The sequence below is a fragment of the Typopeltis vanoorti genome, chromosome 16 (assembly GCF_054136105.1).
Source record: "Typopeltis vanoorti isolate ZY-2024b chromosome 16, IOZ_Tvanoo_1.0, whole genome shotgun sequence".
In the NCBI taxonomy this organism is placed as follows: Eukaryota; Metazoa; Arthropoda; class Arachnida; order Uropygi; family Thelyphonidae; genus Typopeltis; species Typopeltis vanoorti.
The window spans coordinates 72,082,815-72,108,627 of NC_143564.1; the positions used below are offsets into that span (position 1 = coordinate 72,082,815).

Genomic DNA, 25,813 nt, shown 5'->3' on the forward strand with positions numbered 1-25,813 from the left:
AGCCGGCCATATTCATGACTTGCACTGAGAGGTATTCCGCAGAGACCCATATGAGAATCAACAGCTCATGCAGAATGGTGTCAAACGCTGAATAACCCACCCGAGCGAGCGAAGAAGGCTCATGGTTCCAGCCATTTCCTGATTTGTGTCCGGTAGCAGAGAACGGAACAACTCAGCCACGAGACCTGACCCAGAACCAGCCAAGACAAAGGATGACCCGAGCAACACGTGGCAGACCACGTGTTGCTCGGGTCATATAATAGACCTTCGGAGGGACTTGGTAAAGTAAAGATCCTTTTGTTTTATATCTTGAGATTGTTTGAAAGTAGAATTTGTGTCTTGATAAAGCAAGACTGAGGACATTTTAGAGAACTTTGACAGGATAGAGTAATTAATACAGCCAATTCTATTAGACAAAGAATTGTATAGGATAAATCTCTAACTTGTATATGATTGAAGTAGTGTTAATTGAGTAAATTTAACTAAGAGAGAAATGAGTTGTGAAATATCTATTTAAAGTAAATGTGAATGAAGGAACTCGAGTGTGACATTGTTTATTTATCCATTTGTATTACATGATTTTGCATGTCAGTTTATGTAAGAAGGTTAGATAAGTATTGAACAGTTTGTATAGCTTAGCATAAGACATTTACTTAGCTAGCAATTCAGAAGTTTTGATAACTTAATACAAGATTTAATGTATGTCTTTTAGCATTAATAAACATGTTTTGTTACTTGAACCTGAGTCTTGCCTGAATTCGAGGTGTCAAACTACCACTTGTGAAAATAGAACCAAATAGCAGGAAGGAGTTTAGATAACTATATAATTGAGATTAGATCTTAGGACATGACTGCAAGGTACCGAGATCTATATACTCACGTAAGAATTCTAGATTAACGTATATGCCTAAAGCCTAGGAATATTTCCCTGAGCTTGAATTATATTCTTGTTATAGGAAGCTGGCTGGCGCAGCTAAAATATAAATTTGCCAGTTTCTGAAGAGGAAATATCCCTAGGAGCCAAACCAGGTTATATACTGATGAGAAAGATATAAAATCAAGGTAGAAGGATATAGAGAGAACTGGATCAAAATTGGATCATACTAAATATGTACTCTAATAAAGAAACGAAAATACAGAGACGTAACACCAGTTAAAGGCTCACAAATATTCATGTCAGCAGTGGGGTTCAAACCTGTTACTTGGAAGAGGTATGTTAACTAACTGGCCAGCCAGGTGGCAAATTCTCTGGAAATTCTGATTTTATATAACATAAGCTAGGAAATGCTTTCATGTTTTAAATAAACTATTTAAATGGAATGATATTTGTGTAATCAGAAACACTACACAGTTTTGTATAAAGGAAAAGTGGAGGGAATCTTATTAGATACCATATATTATTGCAAGGGTGATGCAAACTTTTCAGAATTTTGACATTTTAATATCTCATAAAATTACAGCTAAAATCATTACTCATTAAAATATGACATTATATGCTATGGTCTAGATGTTTCTCAGCAAGCAATTTGATTCTTCTGCATGAAAAAAAAAATGATTTGCTTAGCAATGATGCATCATCTGAGAAGAAAGTGAACCATTGACAAATTATAATCACCAGGTCTGGACTGCATGTCGGGTGAGGGAAAAGCTAAATCTCTAGGACTATTTGCTTTCAGTTCTGTACCATCCAGTAGTGCTCACAGAATACAATGCACTTGGCTCATTTTTTGAGAACAGAACTTGGCACTTCTGAAACCAGTAAAAAAAAGTGAACTAAGCCCTTGACGATCAAATGCGAAACATGAGTTGTTCATGAATTAACCTACTATCTTGACCAGAAGTGCTGCTTCATCTGAGGTGATCCATTGAGTTCACATTTCTGGAATACTGAAATATCCCACTTTTTAGTGGAAGTAAAAGCAAATTTTCTGTAATGTGAACTGATGAGCAATTCTCTATAAACATCAGTGTGATGCTGAGTTCATTGTGGAGTCAATTCTTGTGGAATATTTTAGCAGACATTATTAACTTTGCCAAGCTGATGAAGATGCTGTTACAGCTTCCTGTCCATCACTGAGTTTGGCCTATGAATTCCTTTGACTAGATCAGCTATGATGGATCAAGTCAAATGATCTTGAAACAGACTAGGTCTCAAATGAAAGTGATGTCATCATCTCCACTCTTTTTGAATCAGTCAAATGAAGCTTTTCTTAGAATCACATCATTTTGGCTTGGAACTTTGCAGATATTTAGGATTGTCAGTAAACAGTATATGTCCAAGTTCAAATTGATGAAGTTCTTGAATAAGATGACTTGTCTACTTGTTCTTCATAATAAATAAATAAAACTGGTATACAAGAATGTGAGAACAAACTTTTTAAAGTTGATACATACAATAAAAAATGAAGATGCAATAAGAAAGACATAAATTCCAGAAATATTTGGGGGCACCCTTTTTGATAAGTATAAAAAAAGGATTTATTTACTCATAAGCTGTCACAGAAAAATAGCCTGAAATGCAATTGCTAACTGGCAAATTTTAATGTGACTTCAATCCATGAAATGTAAATTTATCATATATTAATATTGTGGGCTGTTTTTTATTTTATTTTTTACATAATCAAGAAACCTGTTCTAGACACCAAAAATGGAACTTAACTTTTTCAAGCCACTTCAGGCTTCAAGTGCAGTGGTGGTCTCATACTAAGTGATGAAATCTTCCACCTGAAGACATTCACAGACATTCATGCCTGTAGTAGGATTTAAAACCATAATCTAATAAAAACCATAACTGAAGAGCAAAAACACTATCCACTTGGCCAAAAATATTTAGTATTCCAAAGCTGTAAAATGGTAAATTAGAAGTTATCTTCATGAACTACTTCTATGTCACAAAGTACCACAGAGTTCAAGATGCACTCTCTCTCTTCTTCCCAATCCATGCCATAAAAAAAATAATAAATAAATAAATAAAGAAGACATTATGTAAATGTATGATATGTTGTCTTTGCTATGTTCACATAAAATGTGCCCAATGTGTGGCATTTGGCATTGCTTACAGATTGCATTAGATATAGTATATATGTGTATACTATATCTAATGTGTATGTATATATATATTCAATCAAGTTTAGATCTTGGATACATAACTCAATGTGTACAGTTTGTTTCCTAACACAGCACACAAAGTACCAATATGAACTAGAACAATGCCACCCCAAGTCCTCTTTATTCAAAGAGTTAAACCTGAGAGACTTTGTGAGATGTAGTGTCTATGGAATATATTCTTTATCAGTGACTCGACTTTGAAAGCAAGAGTGATGAGAGAGAGAGTGCAGGAAGTGTTTTAAGCATAAGAACCAGAATTGCAGGTGAAGTCAAGGAGTGCAAGTGAACTAAGAGAATAGGTGCAAAAATGTGAGTGACAAAGAGATGGATAATAGGATAGGATTGAAAGAGAGTAAAAGTGACAAGCATAAGAATGATGACTCAATCCTACACTGGACACACCATGAACTGCAGAGATTGCAGAAAAATCTGGCAGGTGGTACAAATGAGAAGAGAAAAAAAGAGGTGTGAGAATAAGGAGAGAATAATGTATAGTGATACCATGATAAGAGGAGTGAAAAATCATGCATATCAGGTGTGAAGATTAACAATGTTAGTAAGGTTATCAGAGTTCATAAAGGTAAAGTGAAAGAATTTAACTCTTTTACTTTATTTTGATGGGTACAAATGATTTGAGCATAGACAAGTATCATATGAGATAGGACATAAAACAGAAGAGTGAGAGCATAAAGTATAACAGAGAGTGTGTGTGTGTGTGTGTGTGTGTGTGTGTGTGTGTGTGTGTGTGTGTGTGTGTGTGTGTGTGTGTGTGTGTGTGTGTGTGTGTGTGTGTGTGTGAGTCTATTGCCACAGTATGATAGAGATGAGTTAAGGAGGGCCATGATTTCAAATGAGCCAATGCATAGATTATGCAGGAGAAATTATGTTGGGTGCGTGTGTGGAGTGATTTGATGGCTGCAAGAAACAAAATATAACCAGAGGTGATAAATCAGGGACACTTAAAAGTGTTAGGGGGAAGTAGATTACAGCTACCAGTAGGTGTGAAAATGATCAAAAATTGCTGAAGACAGTACTGTAGATATCAAAGTAAGTAAGGGTAATTTGGGCAAAGAGGACTAATGCACTTTTAAGTACACTAATGCCAGATGCAATTGAAACAATGGGTGGAGTTTTGACATCAGTTAGTTATTCTTGATCAAAAGTTATTGGCATTAGGGAGAAATGGCTGACAGAGTCAATACAGTTAGTGGAGAATGGTAGGAGTAGATAAATATATATATATATATATATATATATATATATATATATATAGAATAAATTTACAATGTTATTTCTATTTGTAAATAGGATACATATAGTTCACTTTTTTTAATCCCATGAATAATAGGTACAACAGTCTATAGCACACCAGTGTCATGTGGGTTGCAGGTAAGGATGGAGAAAGAAGAAATCTATTGATATTTTTCTTGAAGATCTGGAGATTGAAGTTGTTGAGAAACATATTATGAGGAAGGCTGTTTCAGAGGACAGAAGTAGATGAAATAAATGAAGAAGAAGAGAAGCAGGTCCTATGTGTCTGCAGTTGTACATGCTGAAAAGGGATTTTGGGGAACTGTTACTTTTGTTTGAAGAGACCCAACAGAAAGTAGAAGAATGATTGTTCTCACAACTGGGGTGCTGTTACTAAAGAGCTTCCTAAAAATGCTTGATTCGGTTTAGAAGAGAGCAGTTAGGTTGAGTAATGATCCATCATTCACCAATTACATCCATTCCTTTTCACACTAACATTAGTTTCTGTTGCTGGCATTTTCAACAAATATTATCATAGTGTCTATTCATCAGAAGTGGCATTGGTGATTTCCTCCCACTTCCCCTAAATCTGTTAAAACACATGCAGGAGCTATTCAATACTCCTTCACAGTTTAACTCCAAACTTATAGAGCAAAATTTTCTTCCTTTCCATTTCCTTTTACTCCTGTTTGCAACAATCTTGTCCCTGCTTATACTTCTGGGTATAAAATCTGAACCTTTGAATTCAGCTATGGAAAACACTGTCAAGTGATCATCTACCTGCAATAATGTAGTGTGTAGTGGTGTTATGTTAGAAGCACATACTGTTTTACTAAGCTTTTGCATGTTAGCACACTAATATATAAGCATATTAATATATTTTGTACATAAGTATTTGTATTTAATAAATGTATTCACAGTAGGGCAAAAACAAAAAAACATGTAGTTTTTTTGTTTTTGTTTTTTCCCCTCATATGGTGAGCATAGCACCATATGAGGGGAAAAGAGATTTTGAAAAAGAGATTGTAAAATGTAAATTTTACAATCTTCAAAATCTCTTTTCAAAGAGATTTTGAGGATTGTAACACATGTTCAGTTGTATGTTGGTATACATGGCATTTACCACCTAGAGGTTTTGAAATACAATGTTAACAAGTTACTTCTTGCTCCTCAACCTTTTCTTCAAAGAGGATGAACATTTTCTCACGTATGGGATTACCAGAAAATATAATCACAAGAAAATATTAGACATAGGGGTATTTATTCAGGTAAGGAGGTAAAAGTGCAGGTGCTACATATTAAAAATGAAGATAAACTTGTTAAATAGAAGGCAATTTCAAGGAGTGATGTGGGCAACTTTAAAATAGGAAATTGGATGATACTTTTTTTTTTTTTTTAATTTCTATCACAGAAGTCTATTAACAAAGGAATTTTTTTGAGTCGGTGGAAAGGCTAAGTGACAGAAAGAAAAAGGAACAATTGGTTGGTGGAGATCTAGAACAAAAAAATGAATTCTAGAATGTAGAAATGTTTTAGGGAAAATACAGCCAGATTTCCATCCAAGAAATAGCCTAGTCATTTTATTGTTATCAATCATTTGTAAATTAAAATATTTATAAATTCATATGGAAAGAATAAGAGAATACACAAAAAAAAAAAAAAAAAAAAAAAAATTATGTTATTACATTTACCTTTAGCAGCTGAAGAAACAAGAGTGTATGGGAGAAATGAAATGCAAAGTAGCAAAGTCCTTAAGAATACAAAGTTAAAACATTAATAATGAGATGGATATTGTATGATTAGTGTACCTAAAGTAAGACATTTCATGTTAGAAGATGACTAACCAAATTTATTTGAATAATTAATGAGAAATGTAGGGATTAGAACTGGAATGGCAAATATCATGGAATTTTATGAAGATTTTCGGATATTTTAAAGCTTTAAAGTTCTGGTGATATGAACAGAAGCTTGTATTTTGAAAATGATCAGATAAAAATCTTATATTTTTAGATTTAATTGTAGAATTAGGTCACACATGCAGTGGCATAATAATGGAAGCAGCATTTGTTTAATTTTAATACAAGTGGTGTGCAATGTGAAGAGTAGAGTGTATTTATCAGCAAATGTGAGTAGATCTCTAATGAAGAGCTAATGGGCAGATAGCAACACTGGACAAGAAAAAATATGAAAGGAAGTGGTACAATGCATGGCAGTCATAAATAAGAGAGTGTCAGAGAGATGATACGGAAGAAGTAGAAGAAAACAAACGAGTGCAGTAAGATGAGCAAATCTGTATGGCAAGAACGAGTAGTTCATAATACATAAACAGAAGCTGGAGTTAGTCGAATACTGCTTATTAATGATCAGAAAGCTAAGAAAGAAGATGAAATATTGGCAGGGATGGTGCAAAAGAACAGAAAAATGTGATAAAGGATATACTGATGTACTGTGAGTCTATGATTAGAGGTGTGCTACATGAGCAAATAATGAAATAATGTATTCAGCGACATTTATATTTGTGACATGACTGAGGCTATAGACAAGTGTGATGATGTGACTGTATTAGTCAGAATAAATGATTGAAAACAAGATAATTAAGGTATGAAAGGGAATTTGAAAGAGTTGCTGAATAATGCATAAAAAGAAGAACAAAAGAGGCAAGACTTGAAAGTGTGTCGGCAAGGTATGACATGAGTGAGGTAATATGGAAGGTTGTGATTGCTAAAGAATCAATGTGCAGTCTGTGCAAGAAAAATGATGCACAGGATGTTGATATGTGGGGTGTTTGAGAGAGTAGAAATTATGTATATCTACAGGATGGATTACACTTAAATGGATTTGGCGTTGGGTGCTTGGAGAAACCATTATTTATGAAAGGGATGGCTGAAAACAGAGAAAGTGCTATTGTCAGACAAACAATGACTGTGGCATTTAGATTAGGAATTTGGTTGACCAATCACTCATATCACAAGTTGCAGTCTGATCTTCTGGTGTGGGTTCGAATCCCACTCCTACTCCTCACAAGTCGTTTCTTGATGATACTATTAGGTGGAGTATGGTGGTAGGCCTGTGTCTGGAGAGTTTTGAAAGCTAAGTTGTTCAGTTCAGAAAAAAAATAGAGTTATTAGTTTAAAATTTGTGTTAGAATCAGATTGCATTGGTGTTAATTAGATTTAAGTTAAAAGTATTATTTTAAATATAGTTAACATAGTATTTCTGCATGGTAAGTTGTGTAGCATAGTACATTGCACTGATGCAAAGCAGAACATTGGCATCCAAGGTATTATTGTTTAAAGAATTCACCCAAAGGGACTTCATACTGTGCAATGTCTGTGAGATGTATGCATTACCAAAGCCAAATGAAATTGGGTTTGAAAGTGATAATGGTGGGAAAGCGTCCCTAAAAATGTTACGAAAGTGAGGGTCAAAAGTGCAGGTCAGGTCACAAGACTGAAGTGGTGGATGGAACAGAGAATACACGTGAAAATGTCTGTGGTGGTATAATAGCAGATAGGATTAAAACAGGGGATAAAAGTCACATGATTGAGAGAGAGAGAGATCAAAAGTGTTGTTGATCAAAAGAATAGTAGTATGACAGATGTAAAGAATGATGAGTTAGATAGTTTGGTTATACGGGATGATACACAGGATGAAGCAGGAGATGCAACGAATGCAGAAACGCCTTGTGAGTGGGTCAGCTGATTTCAGAAAGAAGTGTAAAAAAAGAGAAATTAATGTTTGACTGAGAGAGAGAGAGAGAAGGAAAAAACAGAGAGTGAGTCTTGTATGACAATTTTTTTTCATAAGAGGTGTGACTGGTGAGAGACTCACAAAATCGTGCTTTCTGGGTGCAAAAATTAATGACGTTAGTGAGGCTATTAAAGTGCAAAAGAATGAAGCGAAAGAGTTGATCATTTAGCTGGAACAAATGATTTCAAAGGAGAAAAGTATGGCATGAGGGAGGGCATAAAAGAATTACTGGAAGTAGCAAGAGAAAATAGTGAGAAAGTAGAGCTGAGAAGAAGGGTGATAATAGCGAATGACTCAATGCATAGTAGGTTTTGCAGGAGGAATAATGTGGAGTTTGTGGATGTGTAGAGTGAGTTTGACGATTAAAGAACTTATACAAGAAGGATAGTTTGCACCTGAATGGATTTTCTATTCAGACTCTGGAAAAGGTGTTGCTGAATACAGTGAAAGTGGATGTGCAAAATCAGGGAAACTAGAGCTTTGGGGGGGGAGAGAAGCTGTTGAGTATAAGAATGCGTATAAAATGCCTAAGTTAGTACCACTGGTAATAAACCAGAATGGGATAGTTAGTATACAGTGCCAGGATAGCAGTGGGCCTAAGTGGCTTTTGCACTTTGTGTACACTAATGCCAGGAGCATTCGGAACAAGGAGAGAGAAATTTTTGGCATTGGTTCGCTCACCCTGGACAAAGGTTGTTGGCATTAGTGAGACACAGCTGACAGAAGGTGATATTGTTAGTGGAATAGAATGTGAAGGGCATAGTGTGTTCAGGAAGGATAGAGAGAAAAGAATGGGTGGGGGGAAGAGTGTTATTGATGATAGCTGATGAAATGCAACCAAAGAGTAGAAGTTCAACTGCAGGTCAGTGAAAATAGCAGGTGTGAGATTGAGGCTATCTGGTGTGAGACTGAGGCCAGCAGAGTAAAATATACACTTCGATGCCTCTTACACCAAGGAATGGAAAGGATGATGGGGATAGTATGCATTGGCAAATAAGCTCAATGAGTGGAGGGTAGGAAATTATTATGGGGGATTTCAATTATGGGAACATAGACTGGAAGAAGGAGAGATTCACATGGGAGGAAGGAAATAGAATTTATGCAATAGAAATGGAAAATATGTAATTTAAGGAATAATTACCTGAGAACATGTAATGGAATATACTAGGGGTTTGTGAGTGCTTGATCTAGTATTTGTATCAGAGAATTTTATCTATAACTAATATGGCCACACTGCCATCAACAGATGAGAGTGTTCATAGTCCTGACCCAGGAGGTGGCTAAATGTGTAGAATTTTCAGTTAGGACAGGGTATATGTGAATTACAGAGCTGGTAAGTATGACAAGCTTAGGAGATTACTTGGATCAGTGCCATGGCATGTGAAACTGCAAGGGCTGGTTGATACTGCATTGGAAGTGGTAAAGGAGTGTTTGAGGGAAATAATAGCAGACTGCATACCTAGAGTCAGGATAGTAAATGAAGTGGGAGCTACAAAAAAAAAAAAAAAACTGTGGAGGGAATTCAAAGAGAAAGGTGACCAGTACAAAGCACAGGCCAAAAGGGTAACCAGCATAGTAAGTAAGGCAAAAGCAGAATATGAAAGGAAATTAGCGGTGTAGACCAAAGATAATTCCAAATAGTTATTTCAATATGTTGCAAGTGAAAGGAAGAAATCTTATGGCAGAATGATTTTAATGAATGTTGATAGTAAGGAAGTGCTAGAGCAGTGGTCGCCAAAGGGGTCGATATTAAACTGTTAGGGTTCGATTCAGGCTCAGGGGTCAACAGAAAAATATATGACATCATTGTATGGGTAATATTTAATTCAGTTAACTTGGATTACCTTCATGACAAAAGACATGGAGGTAATGACAATGCAATTAAAAGTGAATCGTGGGATCAGTACCTCCATCTTACAGGTCCATGAATAGGACCTGTAAGATGGAGTTACTGAGGCCAATCAAGTAGGCCAAAATGACGTATTTATCAATAAAAAAATGTTGATGGTTCCTGCCGGCCGGCGCAGTGGGAGCGAGATTGCAGCATGTGCGAGGTTCTTATTTACTGATACTTAAAAGTATTCGATCCCAGTCTCATTTTTGCGCATTGACATACAAGTGAGCGTTAATGTTCTAAAATTCATCAACATACATATTATAATTCAATCGTTATTCATTCATGAACTAAACTTCTCTATCTTGAAGAGTTGAGCAGCGCTGGTAGTAATACCAGTGATATTAATACCAGTAGTTTATTAATATCACTAGTAATACCAGTGATATTACTAGTGATAGTAATAGTAGTAGTAATAGTAATATAATAATATATACTATATCATACATACAATAAACACTGTAACTATAAAATAAACAATCTAAAAACTCACATAAGCGTCTTTTTTTGCTTGTCCTATTATAATTATGTAATAGTAAAATATAGGGGGTCGATAAAAAGTCAAGAAACTCTTGAAGGGGTCGACGGGCAAATAACTTTAGCAACCCCTGTGCTAGAGTATATCATCCAGGTGCAGTAATGCACCTGGATGATATACTCTTCCAGATATAGAGGCAAAGTCTTATATGGGAACTGAGGTAAATGAAATGGAGGGGCATAGCATATTACAGAACCTTGATGTGAATACAGCTATGGGATTAGATGGCATACCAGTTTGAATTTTACGTGAAGGTGCTAGAAAATTGTCAGTGCCTTTGACTACATTGTTTAATCTAGTTTTCAGCTCTGGATTAGTCCTAAGAGGGTGGAAAGAGGGGGGGGGGGGGAATACAGTTCCATGCATAAAGGAAGCTCTGAGACTGATGTGACAAATTACCAACTGATCAGCATATTAGGAATTGTAGTCAAGGTACTGGAGAAGTTGGTCAAGAGCAAAATACAGGAATGGATAGATGGAAATGAGATACTGTATGGGGGGGGGGGGGAGGGGACATGGTCATGCCTCAGTAACTTGCTCACATTTTATAATACGACAGTTAAGATGGATGAGGTAATGGATTTACAGTGATACCGCTGGATTTTGCAAAAGCCTTTGAAAGATATTACAGGAAATTCTAATCAATAAATTACAGCACATGTAGATGGATACAGGGTTGGTGAGGTGGTTAAGAGAGTGGTTGATGGAGAGATTGCAGAGTGTAGTTTATTTAGGAGTAGAATCCAGAGAATGCCTGTGACTAGTGGCATGCTGTAGGGCTCTGTTAATTTGCACATTAATGATATAGGAAAAGATCTGAGAGGAACTGTTCAGTTCTTTCCCAATGATGCAAGGTTGGGGTAGAGCAACAGTTAATACAGATGATGTTAAAAATTTTGAAGGATGATGTGGATACACTGGCAGTCTGGGTAAAGGAGATTGGATGTCAGTTTAATATTGACAAAACCAGAGATTTGGGTTAGTGTATATATAGATGTGTTAGTGTATAGGCAGTTCAAGTTTAGAGGACACATAGCAAAAGTGACTAAAGCAGCTCATTGGAATTACTTGGTTACTGAAGAATACTTTGATGAGCAGAGACAAGCAGGTATTATGCCTCTTTTATTAAGCTTTGATGAGACCCCATCATGACTACTGTGTGCAGATCTGGTCACCTGGGTTTCTTGGTGATGAGGAAGAGGTGGAAAGGATCCAAAGGTGAGTGACTAAGAAGTAGCAGGTTTATGGAATGAACTTTATAAGAACAGGTTGACGATTTGTGGGTTACTGAAATTGGTTGAAAGACAGAAAAGTTGTGATATAATTGAGACACAAATTACTGAAGAGTTTTTACAAGATTAATACAGACCAAATTTTTCAGAACAGGTCTGGTGATGGGAGGAACTAGGGGCCATTCTTGGAAACTGAACAAGAGTGTAGCTAGCATTAGAATTAGAAATATATTTTTCGATTGGAGCATGGTGAATGTGTGGATAGGACACCAGAGTTGGTCGTGGGTGCCATGACTGTCAATAAGTTCAAAGCAAAGTATGATAGTTACTGCACAAATATTTTATAGTGCTTGGCATGATGTTTAGGGCCTCTCTCGATGAGTCTAAGGACTCCATGGAGTAGCCTGTAATAATATGATCACCTGAACCAGTCAGAGTTTAAGAGTGAATTGAATATGTATTGGAAGAGGTGGAAATTAGGAATAAAAGCAATGAATTTTTAGCATCAGTGGGACCCTGGCTAACAGAAGAGAATATCCATACAGGAACAGAATGTGATAGGTACAGCATATTCGAGAAGAACAGAAAGAGTGGGGGAGTACTGCTAATGATTATAGACGATTCTAAAAACCCTGGCCTATAACAGCATAGTTCCTTGGTATAACAGGCCAGGATGATCTGAAGAACACTGAACTGAACAGACAATAAAATTTATGGATACAAGTAGGATGGTTATTATTATGGGTGATTTCAACTATTGAGATAAAGACTGGAGTGAGGAGAGAACATGAGAAGTGAAGGAGAGAGAGAATCTCATCTCATCTTCCTTATACCCTCTTTTTACCTTGCGGTGTCGAGGGTTTATTAATCATCGGACCTCAAATCGTTCACAGGATGTGGTCAGCTCCCCCCCGTGTATCCTATGTCCTGCAGTGTTGAGTTCTCAAGGCCAGTTTGCATGCCTTGCAGGATGAAAAACTCCAGGATAAACCGGGGGGGGACTTTACTGTCCACACACAAGACCGGCTAACTTGGCTATGGCTGAGGAAGATCCTCACGCCACCGACGGGAATCGAACCTAGGAGACACTCCTTCCCCAGGCATATGGTAGTGAAGTGCACAGTCACTAGGCTAACCGCACAGACAGGAGAGAGAATTTATATAGTTAATGAGGAATAACTACCATACACAATGCATGATGGAAAGGATACGGCCTGTATAAATAATTGAACACACATCTAATCGATCCTATATTTTGTCTTCAGTCACTGAGACATCATCAGAAACAATATTAAAATTACAAAAACAGACAAAATTGTATAAAACAATAAGTGGAAAAGATTAGACTGAAAGCCTAAAGTCATACGAGGGGCAACATCTATGGGTGCTATTTCCATTTTTCTCTGGTTATTCCTCAACTTGTCAATCAGTTTTTGTTAGTCAATTGAAGGTATGTTTCGTTTACATATTTTAAGATTGGAAATATACAACTGAAGAATATTTTTTTAATGCAAATGAGGAGAATATCCTCTGAGTGTTTAGTAGCATTTTTCAAAGGCTAATCAGACTAAGTTGAATTCTTTGTACGCCTTCTTTTGTCACATTTCCACTCTACTGTAATCTTTAGATTACAGTAGAGTGGAAATGTGACAAAAGAAGTTGTTGTTGTTATGTATTTAGTACACATCTTTTTTTTTTTTTTTTATATTTAATCCTTTCTTTTTTTTTTTTTTTTTTTTTTCAATCCATTGATCATTTCTTGAAATCATTATTCCACTGAGCTGCCTTACAAAAGAATAACGTCATCAACAAATCATAGGTGTTCTTCTAAGGTAACCATATAGATAGTTCAGGTGAAATGGTATCTCTTTGTCTAACTCTCTTTTTACTGCTGAAAGTTTTTCCTCTTGATTATACTATAAATTAAAGTGGCAAGAAATTATATTCTTGGTTTACTCGTTTATCCAAGTGTAAGCAACAAAGTTTGTGCGCGAAGTAACTTCATGACTGGGCAACTCGTATCAGAGGCTAATGACTTCACATTACCCACCTTGGTAACTCATGATGTAAAGCACACATCCTTATATATGTGACATATATAATGCTATGTATTATGGGAAGGGTCGCTACCCAGATCAGTTTCAACCTTTATTGAGGTCTCATCAGTGGGAACCAGACCCAGAAGTGATACCAAGGTTAAAGTAATGCAGAAGTCTTCTAGTAATAAGGTGTGACACCCTCTGGCTACTTGAATATGGAAATATGACTTCTGCATTACTTCAACCTTGGTATCACTTCTGGGTCTGGCTCCAGAAGTGAGAAGAAATGGCTCCAAATTAAAGTGGCAAGAAATTATATTCTTGGTTTACTCGTTTATCCAAGTGTAAGCAACAAAGTTTGTGCGCGAAGTAACTTCATGACTGGGCAACTCGTATCAGAGGCTAATGACTTCACATTACCCACCTTGGTAACTCATGATGTAAAGCACACATCCTTATATATGTGACATATATAATGCTATGTATTATGGGAAGGGTCGCTACCCAGATCAGTTTCAACCTTTATTGAGGTCTCATCAGTGGGAACCAGACCCAGAAGTGATACCAAGGTTAAAGTAATGCAGAAGTCTTCTAGTAATAAGGTGTGACACCCTCTGGCTACTTGAATATGGAAATATGACTTCTGCATTACTTCAACCTTGGTATCACTTCTGGGTCTGGCTCCCAATGATGAGACCTCAATAAAGATTGAAACGGTCTGGGTAGTGATCCTTCCCATAATGCACATCACTTTCCTTAGTATCCCATAATGCAAAGCATTATGGGATACTAAGGAAAGTGATGTGAAGTCATTAGCCTCTTTATACGAGTTGTCCAGTCATGCAGTTACTTCACACACAAACTTTGTTTGCTTATACTTGGATAAAGGATTAAACCAAGAATATAATTTCTTGGCATCTTTAATTTATTCTCTTTTTACTGAGAACTTCATATTTGCTATGGATTTTATAGATGCAGCTGAATTTATACACTTACTGAGTACATCAAGATATTTTTTCAATATTCTCTGAATTTTTTAGGCTTCTAAAATAGCTAATGCTGTGGCTGAATCATACACCTTTTTTTAAAATTTTCATTTATCTTTTTTAATAATTCACCTTAATTACATAGGTAAGATCAATAGTGCTGTAGTTTCCCCCCCCCCCCCCAGAATTCTAGTTATTCAGAAGGGTGATAGAAATCAAATTTCCTTCATCAGCCATTTTCTGAGGGGCTTCCTCAAATTTCCTCATTCTGTCTTATCTTGAGCTTTTCTGTGCCACTGAGTTCCAGCCATCTCTTTAATCTCATATTTCTGCTGTCCTGTCAGTTTTCCTATAGCTCTTAACATCTGAAATACCATTCAGATAACAACTTTATCCATTTTTGAGTAACTTCTTGCAACATGACCTGCCCATTGCCATTTGGATATTTTAATGGCAGTTACAATGTCTCTCACCCTGGTAACATCAAGTGGTGATCTTTTCATTTTTCTCTGAAGAGTCCTCAACTTGTCAGTCAATTTTTTAGTCAAAATCCGTGTTTCATTCCATATGTCATTACTGGAAGAATACAACTGTCAAATATTTTTCTTTTAAGGCAGATCCAGATGTTTCATTTGGTGCTTCACAGTGTTTTTCAAAAGCTACCCAACCAAGTTGAATTCTTAATTTCTTCCTCATGGCTTCCCTCTGCTATGATCTTTTACCCTAGGATACAGAGGAAGTTACTATATCGATTTCCCAGTGTTTCATATGTACAAGCTTTTATGGTTATATATTTATTATACATTATTTCTGTTTTGTGTTTGTTGATATTTTGGTCAAATTTGTCTAATATTCTATTTTTAATGATTTTAATAAAAATGTTATATATTCCTGATGACTTAATATCACCTTGCTCCCATTTTATGAAATAATAATAAGAGCAGCTGTATTCCAACTCTTTGGTATTATCTTCCATCCTAAGCAGGATGTATGAGTATAAAATCTACTTATACTTAGCAGTCACCTGCTTTACCACCAGCAAAATTTCTGGTGCATTTCCATTATTCATGCTTCTCAGTGCATACTTGATTATCCTTAATAATTTGGCATAGAAAATTTCTGTTCTTCTCAAGATCTGTTCTTTGTTTGTAATCAGTTCAATTTTCAACTTTAATGACTATTAATTTGTCCTACAGTCAACTCCCTTATCAGTAATTTCAAACTTGTTCTGTTTTATACTGTAAGATTGATCTAAAATTCTAAAATTGCTTCTAATTTCTTATGTCATTCTTTTCCTTACTGTTGCATAGTTTACATAATTCTATTCTACTTAATCTTGTTCTAATATCTTATCATTTTGCTTCTCTTTCTGAGAAATTTAAGAGTTTTTTGAAACAGTGTTCTTTTTTTTTTTCAATAGTAACAAAATTATTTGTCGATGATGCAAAGCATGGAAGTATAATAACGGACATTTCCTAACAAGAATCCTTACAGGCTGATCTCAGTTTGATTTTTGCTAAGTACAAGGATATTATGCATTTTGGAACGAGTACATTGCAGGCAGAATTTTTTTTTTATTAATGGTGATTTACTACAAATGATCAATGAAGATAGAGAATTGAGGATGCTGGTGAAGGTTTAAAATTTAAAGCCACATTATTAAAGCAGTTAACTCGTCATATCAGATAACTGTAATATTGAAAACAAAATCAACTTACAGGAATGAGAAAGTTATTCTTCTCTTGAACAAGGCTTTGATAAAATTGCATATAGAAGTGGTTAACTGGGTTAAGATCAGACGACATTTGAAAAGATTCAGCAGAGTGTACAAAAGATGACATCTGGACTATGGAATATTACTGACAACAGAACACAGAGGACTGGTAGGAATGAAACATAAAGAACACAAAATAGCAACAAGAAAAAGTGCAAATGCAACACTAATGGAAGATATATAAGAAAGCAGAGACTAAGGAGGATATGAAATTATAAAAATGAAAATGTAGAATTAAAGCTTTAAATCAGTTGTATGAAATTTTGAAAATAATGAATTAAATATGTGAAGAGACTGTATCAATAAAATAAAAAAAATCTAAATAATAGTTTTTTCCTTATGGATAAAGAATCTTTCAAACACAAAACATAAGATGAGATGAGACAACCAAATAACAAATGGTAACCAAGATGATATCTGGTCTATGCATGTGAGAATAGATTGAGAATGCAATCTTCACAGTCTCAGTAACAGATGGAAGAGAGGAGATATGATAGAAACATATAATAATACAGGGATATTATCAGTGCCGGATTAAACCCTGTGGAGACCCGTAGGAAGTGGAAAGCTTGGAGCCCCCCCCCCCCCCCTTCGAAAATTATCATCTAATATGTTTTTAATTTTACCAACCAACAATTTTAAATTTTAATAAACCAATTTTATTACACAAAACAAACATTAGCAATTATTAATGTTATTAAACAATATTATACAATATTATTAAACAAAAGAGGAATTTTTAATTTTAATAAATAAACAGAACTTTAAACATTCACTTTCCTCAATTTTTTTGTGGTGAAATCTTTCAGGATATCTTGGAAGTCTGCCTTTTGCAAGAGCTATTCGAGTGATCATAATGGTAAGCGAGTTCAGTCATTCTTGTGTCACTGAAGATCAATGACAATTTTTCAGCAGTTTTAACTTCGAAAAAGTTCGTTCACCAGAAGTATTTGTGATCATGAGACACCTATAAATTCTTAATGCTGTCATAACATTTGGGAATTTTGATTGCACCATATATTCAAAAATGAGTTTGTACGATTGCCATGCTGGCACTGTTTCATCAGCTTTGAAATCTTCTAACTGTGATGAGAAATACTTCAAATGAATAATTTCATCTGCAAACTCTAACTTGATGTCCTAAGAATAATTCTCTCTAAATCTTTGGGCAGCTTTTTTTAATTTCGGCGTCTGTCTTTCATCGGAACTCAACGAGGAACCCAAACAGAGAATGAACTTTGTTATATGCTACCATACAACAGGAAAGCTCTGCACATAACTTATCCAATATTGGTAGATAAGTTTCAATCATGAACTTTTCTCTTCCTTGAAGCACAACCTCTTCTGCTTCATCATTGTCGTGATGTCTTTTTCTTAAGCACACACGGCTGCTTTTTTGCATTCATCACTGTATTGCACATCGATTTTCTCATTTCCCTTCCTCTTGTAGTCATCAAACATTTCTCTTTGTGATGTTAAAAAATCGAGCAGTGATTTCAGAAGATTGAAGGCCATTTGCAGTTCTACTGTTTCCTTTTGTAGAAATTTTCTGACTCCATTGATCCGGTCTGGGATTACAGCTCAGAAGCCTGCCATGATGACATATTCCTTCTTTGACAGGTCATTTAACTGACATTTGGCCTTGTAAATTGTCTATGCTTCTGTTTCGCATTTTCGACAATAACCTGCAAAGTGTTCTGGAAGCTGCTATAGCCTTAGGATAAAGTCTTCGTCACAACGTCCCTTGCACACCACCTTGTGTCAGTCACGGTTTTTAAAACTAGTACAGAGCCTTGCTGATGTTCACCACCTTTGTCCTCAAGATATTCGAGCATAACCACCCAACGGTGGGTTGATGCCAAGAAAAAGTTGTACATTGCTTGCAAGTCCGAAGAATGAGATTGCCCCAGCTCCAACCAAACTGAGTGAGTGTGCTGCACAGTTAATGTAGTGTGCAAGCTGATTTATTCTGGCAATATGTGCTTGAAGACCATTGTGGCACCCTGACATGTTTGCTGCATTGTCATAAGACTCTCAGGTTATTGATGTCAATGCCGTATTTGTTTAAGGTCAAAACAGTGGTGGCAAGCGCTTCTCCAGTTTGGCTTTCTATGGGAATGAATGTAAGAAAATGTTCTACCACTTAACTATCTGACACTCCAACATATCTAAGCACTACAGTCAGTTGGTCAATGCAAAACATGTCTGGTGTTGAATCAGCGCTCAGAGAAAAGAACTTGGCTTCCTGTATTTCCTTCACAATAATTTTCAGAACCTTATTTTCTATTACTTCTTTGCAAATTGTGGAAGACAAATTTCCTCGACCTTCATTACCATATATGGCTAAATATGAACTTAGAAAAGGGTCACACTCCGCAATTAACTCTAAAATTCCCAAGTAGTTGCCAGTATGTTGAAAACCAAGGAGTTCTGTATCATCGCGAAAAGCTAATCCACATGATGAGAGGAATTTGATCACTGACATTACTCATTGCAGAACTTTGATCCAGTATTCTTGTTCTTTGTTGAACTGAATTTCCAAAGAGTTGTCGATTCAACCATGCATATGTAGTCCACTGATCAGCGTCTGGACAAAGACAGTGCATCGCATCATGGCCGATGTGTTGCACTGTCCTCGTGCATTTTCATTCGCTGGAAGGCATTCTTCCAATCAGCAAACCGATCTGAAAATTGAGTTTGGCCTTTATGTGTTTCACTAAATAAGATACATGAGAACATTTTTATACATTTCCTGTGGACAGAGAGTAGATGATCCCTCTTTTGATTTGAACGGGAAAAATTTTTTTACGATCTTTATACTGCCTGCTTGAAGCCAAAAAATCACCATCAAAGTGTTGACATTCCACAGAGTCTCTCTTACACCAAAAATCCTGCACTTCATCAGTAATGTTTTGCCATAATCCAATGTCATTTTGACATTCTGGTCCCATGTTATCTCTGTTTTGATGATGTAAATGAATTTTCGGCTCAGTTTCAGCTGTACCCAGTAATTGAGCCGCATCCTCAGCAATCTGTTCAGGGGAAAGGTCTACTGCCATCAACCACTGGCAGATATACTTGAAGAGGCCTCTGTTGATCCTCTGTTGACTTACGAATAAAGCCAAGTTCAGGGGAAGGTCTATTGCCATCAACCACTGGCAGATGTACTTGAAGAGGCCTCAGTTGATCCTCTGTTGACTTACGAATAAAGCCAAGTTGGCAAAGGCTGAGTGTGTCTTTGTTATTATTTGTTCCTCAAGCTTTGCTTTCTCTTGCTGTTTTTTAACTTTTTCTGCACCACTTTGGCACCTCTCTCAAGAAATGAAATGAAAGAATTCTTAAGTCTCAGCCAAAAATGAGTAAAAGTGCCTGAACAAGATAGATTCGAGAAGTCTTGTGGTATTCTCTGATATGGGACAAACGCCATTAAAGTCATCATAATAAATATAAATATTTTGGGAATATTGGAATGCAATTGCAACTAATTTAAATAATACTAGTCATTTAAGCAAACCAATGTTATAATATTGCCAGCCAAGTAAAAAACTTTCATATGTAATATATATGAACAATAAAGGGGAATCTTGAGTCAAACATACATTTGCAGGCGAAACAAGACTATCGATAATTGTCAGTTGATGCTTAATATGATGGTTGAGCAGATGATTGAATAGTTGATGCTTTGTGCCTTGCTTTGGGTGAAGCTATACTATGTTTTCACCCTTACGGTAGAAATTAGATGGTGAAGTTAATTGAACTTCATTATAACTCATAAAAGCTAACTAACTTATGCAGACATCGAGTATATATACTCGTTGGCATTCTTGAAGCTTCTACTTGCGAATATTCTACTGAGATCTGGGGTCTGTGGGAACTCGCGACACACTAACTCACAGAAAGCTTCATTTCTGGAGGTTTCTTGTGTGCACGCTCTAGTGGGATAACACTGAATTACGTAGTGTGCACATCAACCGCTAGATGGAGATGACCATCACACTACTGTACATTACACGTATACATAGGATGCACCGAAATTTTTTACTGACAGCTGACAGAAAATGAGTTTTTAAGAGACAAACTGTAATGCAAATCTGATGTCTATGGTTTATGTACTTTAAGTTGTTAATGGGTACATTATATTAATACAGTAATTTCTCTATAGAGTCTTTAATGTCAAGTTTTTGTTTCTTTCAGTTGATTCATTTTTTCTATCTTTTGGAAACAATTTAAGAAAGCTTGATTATAATTATTAGATATATGAAGAGCCAAAGGCTTGGGATGTAATATCCCTTAACTTAAACAAGCTTGATTATAATTTTCTTTCAAGATCAAATCAATATTATTTTGATCCATTGTCATGGTGCCCCTAAACAGCATGGTGCGCTGTTTAGGGACCCTGCGCTGTAGGCACTGGCCCACAGGCCAGTGCCTACTCTACCTATTTGGTAATCCAGCACTGGGTATCATAGTATTGACACAAGTGAGATTTTTGCTCATGGCAGGTGGGAAAAGCACTTGGGACATCTTGGAAAATAAGTAAGGATGTGGTGAGAACCAAGCACTGTCCAGGTTTGTTTTGCTGTATTCGATGAGTGAAATGGGCTACCAGCTGTGAATGCATCTTTGTGATCAGAAAGAGGTCCCCCATTATGAGTCCTTGATTCCCTGAAGGCTACATAATATTAATAATAATAATAATAATAATAACAACAATTATACAGAATAAATAATTATAGTAAACTCTAAGAGGAAACATTATGACATAGCACTTCAACAGCTCAATCGTCTGACCAAACTGCATGGATACTTCCCATTAGTGTTACTTGGTGATCAGTATTAATTTCGGTAAAATTATAGAAACTGCAACTGTGTTAGGAACAATTACTTTAATTTTCCAACGTTTCAACCCTCACATTAAGGTCATGGTCTGGAGTGCGCGCGCACACACACGCACAGTATGCCAAAGTGACAATGATTTGATCGACTATTATTCTACTAGAAGACCTCTAGTGAAAAAAAAAAAACCTACAACAAACCTACATTGTTTATAAACAGAATATAGCACCATATCCATAATCATAATTTATATCCATAATCCATAATTTAAAATGATAATTCATATCCATAATCCATAATTCACATCCATAATCCATAATTTAAAATGAGTGTTGTTATATTATATTACTTATAGTCCTAATTATAATTAACTCTTAGACCAAAAAAGGTTATGTGGGTAGAACATGTGCCATCCAATCCATATTCTTGGGATTTTTAGAATGCCATTATTGTTAAGATTAGGGTAGTTGATAAGAATTTCCCAGCCCTTCTTAAATTTATGCTCATACCACATTTTGATGTGATGTAAACAACAGGTGCCTTTCCAGTCAATTCTATGTAGAGTATTCAGAGCATGATCAGAAAGGCTAGATTTACCACAGTTATTAAATTAAATAACTGTGGGAACTTTAATAACTGTTTTATTTTTAAATAAAATTTACTCAACTGGTATCCTCCCAATAGAATGGAAAAAAGCAATTGTGATTCCTATCTTTAAGAAAGGTAATAGAGATGACCCTAAAAACTATAGAGGTATCAGTATACTAAATTCATGTTACAAAATATACAGCAGAATCTTAAATAACAAACTAATGAAATATTCCGAAAACTTTATTCTAGAGGTACAAAATGGATTTAGAAAAGGACGATCATGTATAGACCCAGCCTTCTACCTAAAATTAATAATAGAGAAAAGAAGAGAATATAATTTAGAAACACATATTGCATTTATTGACTTTGAAAAAGCATCTGAAGGTCAGCAATAAAAAGATAAAGACAATGAAAATAGGTAGAATTGTTGAAAATGTCAACTGCTTTGGAAACGGAGAACCTGTGGAACAAGTAAAACATTTCAGATACTTAGGCACGATTTCTAGTGAAGATGGTAAATTAAAAATGGAAATAGACAACAGAATCAACAAAGCTGGTATGGTAGGAAGTCAATTTAATAAATTCATATGGAATAAGAGAGAAATTAGTCGGAGCACTAAATTAGCTGTGTACAAGACCTTGTTCAAACCAGTTTTAACTTATGGATCTGAGAGCTGGGTGAGAAGAAAAACACTGGACCAAAGACTAGAGACTGCAGATATGAGAGTCCTGAGAAAGATTAGAGGTGTGAACAGATGGCATCAATGGCAATATCATATTAAAAACGAGGATATTAGGAAAGAACTTGACATTGTCAGCAACCAGGAATGCGTTAGCATAGCCAATCTCAGGTGGTATGGTCACTTAAACAGAATGGGCGAAGAAAGATTAGCAAAACAAGTGTTCTCTTATGATAAAGTGCCTTAGATGATAGAAATATAAGATCTGATAATGTTGGAGTCTTGATAAGTAACAGACTAATTTGGAGGAAAATTGTAGCTAGGAACTTAGTAATGATGTAAATTTTTCATGTGGTACTATCATATCTTGACACCCCTTGAGGGTACATGGCAAGAATTTGACGATGATATAACAACACTCGTTAAATTATGGATTAGGCCACCACTTTTGCTGTATTAAACTATCTATATGAATTTGTTCTCTGATGTTATAAATATAATATAGCTTTGATGTATTTTTTTATTCACTAGAGGTTAGGCCAGTAGAATAACAGTTGATCAAATCATTGTCACTTTGGTACAATGTTTGAAATGTAATATAGCTTGTCTTTGTACATATATGCATATACACCAGATGATGACTGTAATATGAAGGTTCAAAACATCAGGAAATTAAAGTAATTATTCTGAACATAGTTGCAATTTTACTGAAATGAAGCATGGATGCTTCATTTGAATACTGGATTTTCATGATCAAAGAGGATATGTTCACAACTGTTGCCAATAGTCAGACAAGGTTGGACCAAGTAGTGCAGAGTCCTTAGTACTTTACATGAAATTGTAACTTACAGTATTACTTGTAATTTGGAAGGAATTTGTGAGTACACTCACAAACACCTACAGGTGTTTTTAGGGATTACACTTTAAACAGTAAGGTAAGAAAAAAAAATCGTATAAACGTTTACTCACTCGATCTAAATTTCTCTTGATCATGTCCAAGTTCAAAGTTTTCCTGTAAGAAATGAATAAATGTAAAACATTAACTGACATTTACGATAAATAGGATTTAAATGAAATTCAGAAAAATGAATATGTATTACAGCTTGTTGAGGCATCATCTTTTACCTAAATTTTTATGATCTAAAAATGGGTACTTATATATTAAGAGCAAGAGCCCTCCACGGATCAGCTAGTAATGACACTGCAACACATTGGAAAGATCTGGGTTTGAATTACATTTGAGATGTGAAGAATATTTAAAAGTGGTTTTCAACTGAAGTGACTTAGTAACTCTCATAAAAAGGCAGGTTATTTTCTCTTGGAAAGAAAGGGTCTTCTTCAAACATGATAAACTAGCATAAGAATATGTGCAGTGAAAACCTCACTGATTATGCAGATAAGATTAACCATTGCTGTCAAAGAAAGTTTCTATGAAACCAAGTTACTTAGCCATGGCAGATCACTGCACCTAATATTTGAAGGGGAAGTAAAGATGAGATGCTAAGAATAGATATATATGTCCAGAAAAGATATATTATCATCATTGAGCAACATATCTGGTTGTTATTGTATGTGGGTGGTCTGAAAAGTTCTCGGCCTCAACCATAAATGGCAACATTATTGGCAAGATTTTTTTTTTTTTTTCTAAGTTGGTACATATGTCATAAGCATTGATGTGAAATTGCAAGTCAATCCATCAAGTAGTTTTTTTTTTATACAGCTGTTGGAAGACAAAGTGTTGTCTGTATCCTTTATCATTGAAATGGATAAAATTTAGTATCATGCATTATAAAATTCTTTGTAAAAGAAGGTTTAACACCAAAAGAAATTCATTTGAAGTTCACAAAAGTTCATGGGCACTCTTCTCCTTCGTTTTCGACAATTAAGAAATGGGCTGCCGAGTTTAAACATGGCCATACCAGCCTTGAAAATGATGCACATGAAGGACATCCAAAAATTGTAACACCACCAGAAATCATTGATCAGTGCACAATATGGTATTGGATGACTGGCAAGTCAAAGTGCGTGATATTGCTGAGACTATATGCATTTCAGAATATGTAGGATATATTTTGCATAGAGTACTGCAAATGAAAAAAGCTTTGCACAAGATGGGTGCTGAGCAGATCAAAAATGTACTCGCATGAAAATCTCTGAACAGTGCTTGGAGCATTTTAACAAGAATAAAACTAATTTTGTGCGTTGATTTATTACTATGGACGAGACTTGGATTCACCAGTACACACCAGAATCCAAATAGCCGGTTGTTCAGCACCAAAGTCATGGCATCGGTGTTTTGGGATGCTAAAAGCATTTTGTTTATTAATTACTTTGAAAAGAGTAAAACAGTAACTGGGGAATATTATTCTGATCTACATGAAAAAAATTCGTTAGAAAAGACTCGGTTTGCAGAAGAAAAAAATCATCTTTCATCAGGACAATGCACCTGCCCACAAAGGTGTTTTGGCACTGGAAAAATTAAGGTATCTGTACTATGAATTGTTGGAATATCCACCCTATTCCCCAGATTTGGCTCTCTCTGACTACTATCTCTAACCAAAACTAAAAATTTTCCTCGCTGATCAGCGATTTTCTTCGAATCAAGAGGTGATTGCAGCTGTAGAAGGGTATTTTGAAGATCTTACTGAGAACCACTACAGGGAGGGGATAATGGTGCTGGATCATTGCTGGAATAAATGTATTAGTCTTAAGGGAGATTATGTTGAAAAATAAAAATAATTTTGAAATTATAAATTCATTTTTTTTCATTGTTAGGCCAAGAACTTTTCAGACCACCCTCGAATATATTGGAATCAGTGTGAAGGAAATACAGTAGTAGCCAGTTATCAAGTCAGCAATGTTTTACACCAAAAGGTGTTAACACCAGTGAAATGTTTATCAAGCCTGTGTTGGCAAAGAATCATGTAAGGGGAATTTTCAATGGCTTTTTGAAAAATTGATGGAATAGACTTTGTCTTCTTTGGCGCTGAACAATCTGCTTCTGTCCATTGTTTTGACTGTTGTTTGGATTCTGGTGTGTAATGGTGAATCCAAGTCTCATCCATAGTAATCGATTGATGTACAAAATCAGTTTTGTTCTTGTTAAAATGCTCCAAGCACTGTTCAGAGATTTT

At 35.6% G+C, this 25,813-nt stretch overlaps 1 protein-coding gene across 6 annotated transcripts in view; it reads right to left on the bottom strand.

Moving 5' to 3' along the window:
* Positions 1-25,813, bottom strand: part of polybromo (protein) — a 686,480-nt gene that overhangs the window by 347,672 nt on the left and 312,995 nt on the right. For all 6 annotated transcript variants that reach the window (XM_090406695.1, XM_090406694.1, XM_090406697.1 and 3 more), the window contains one exon: positions 23,649-23,691. In XM_090406695.1, coding sequence (XP_090262821.1) covers positions 23,649-23,691 — 43 coding nt within the window. The remainder of the gene's footprint in view (positions 1-23,648; positions 23,692-25,813) is intronic.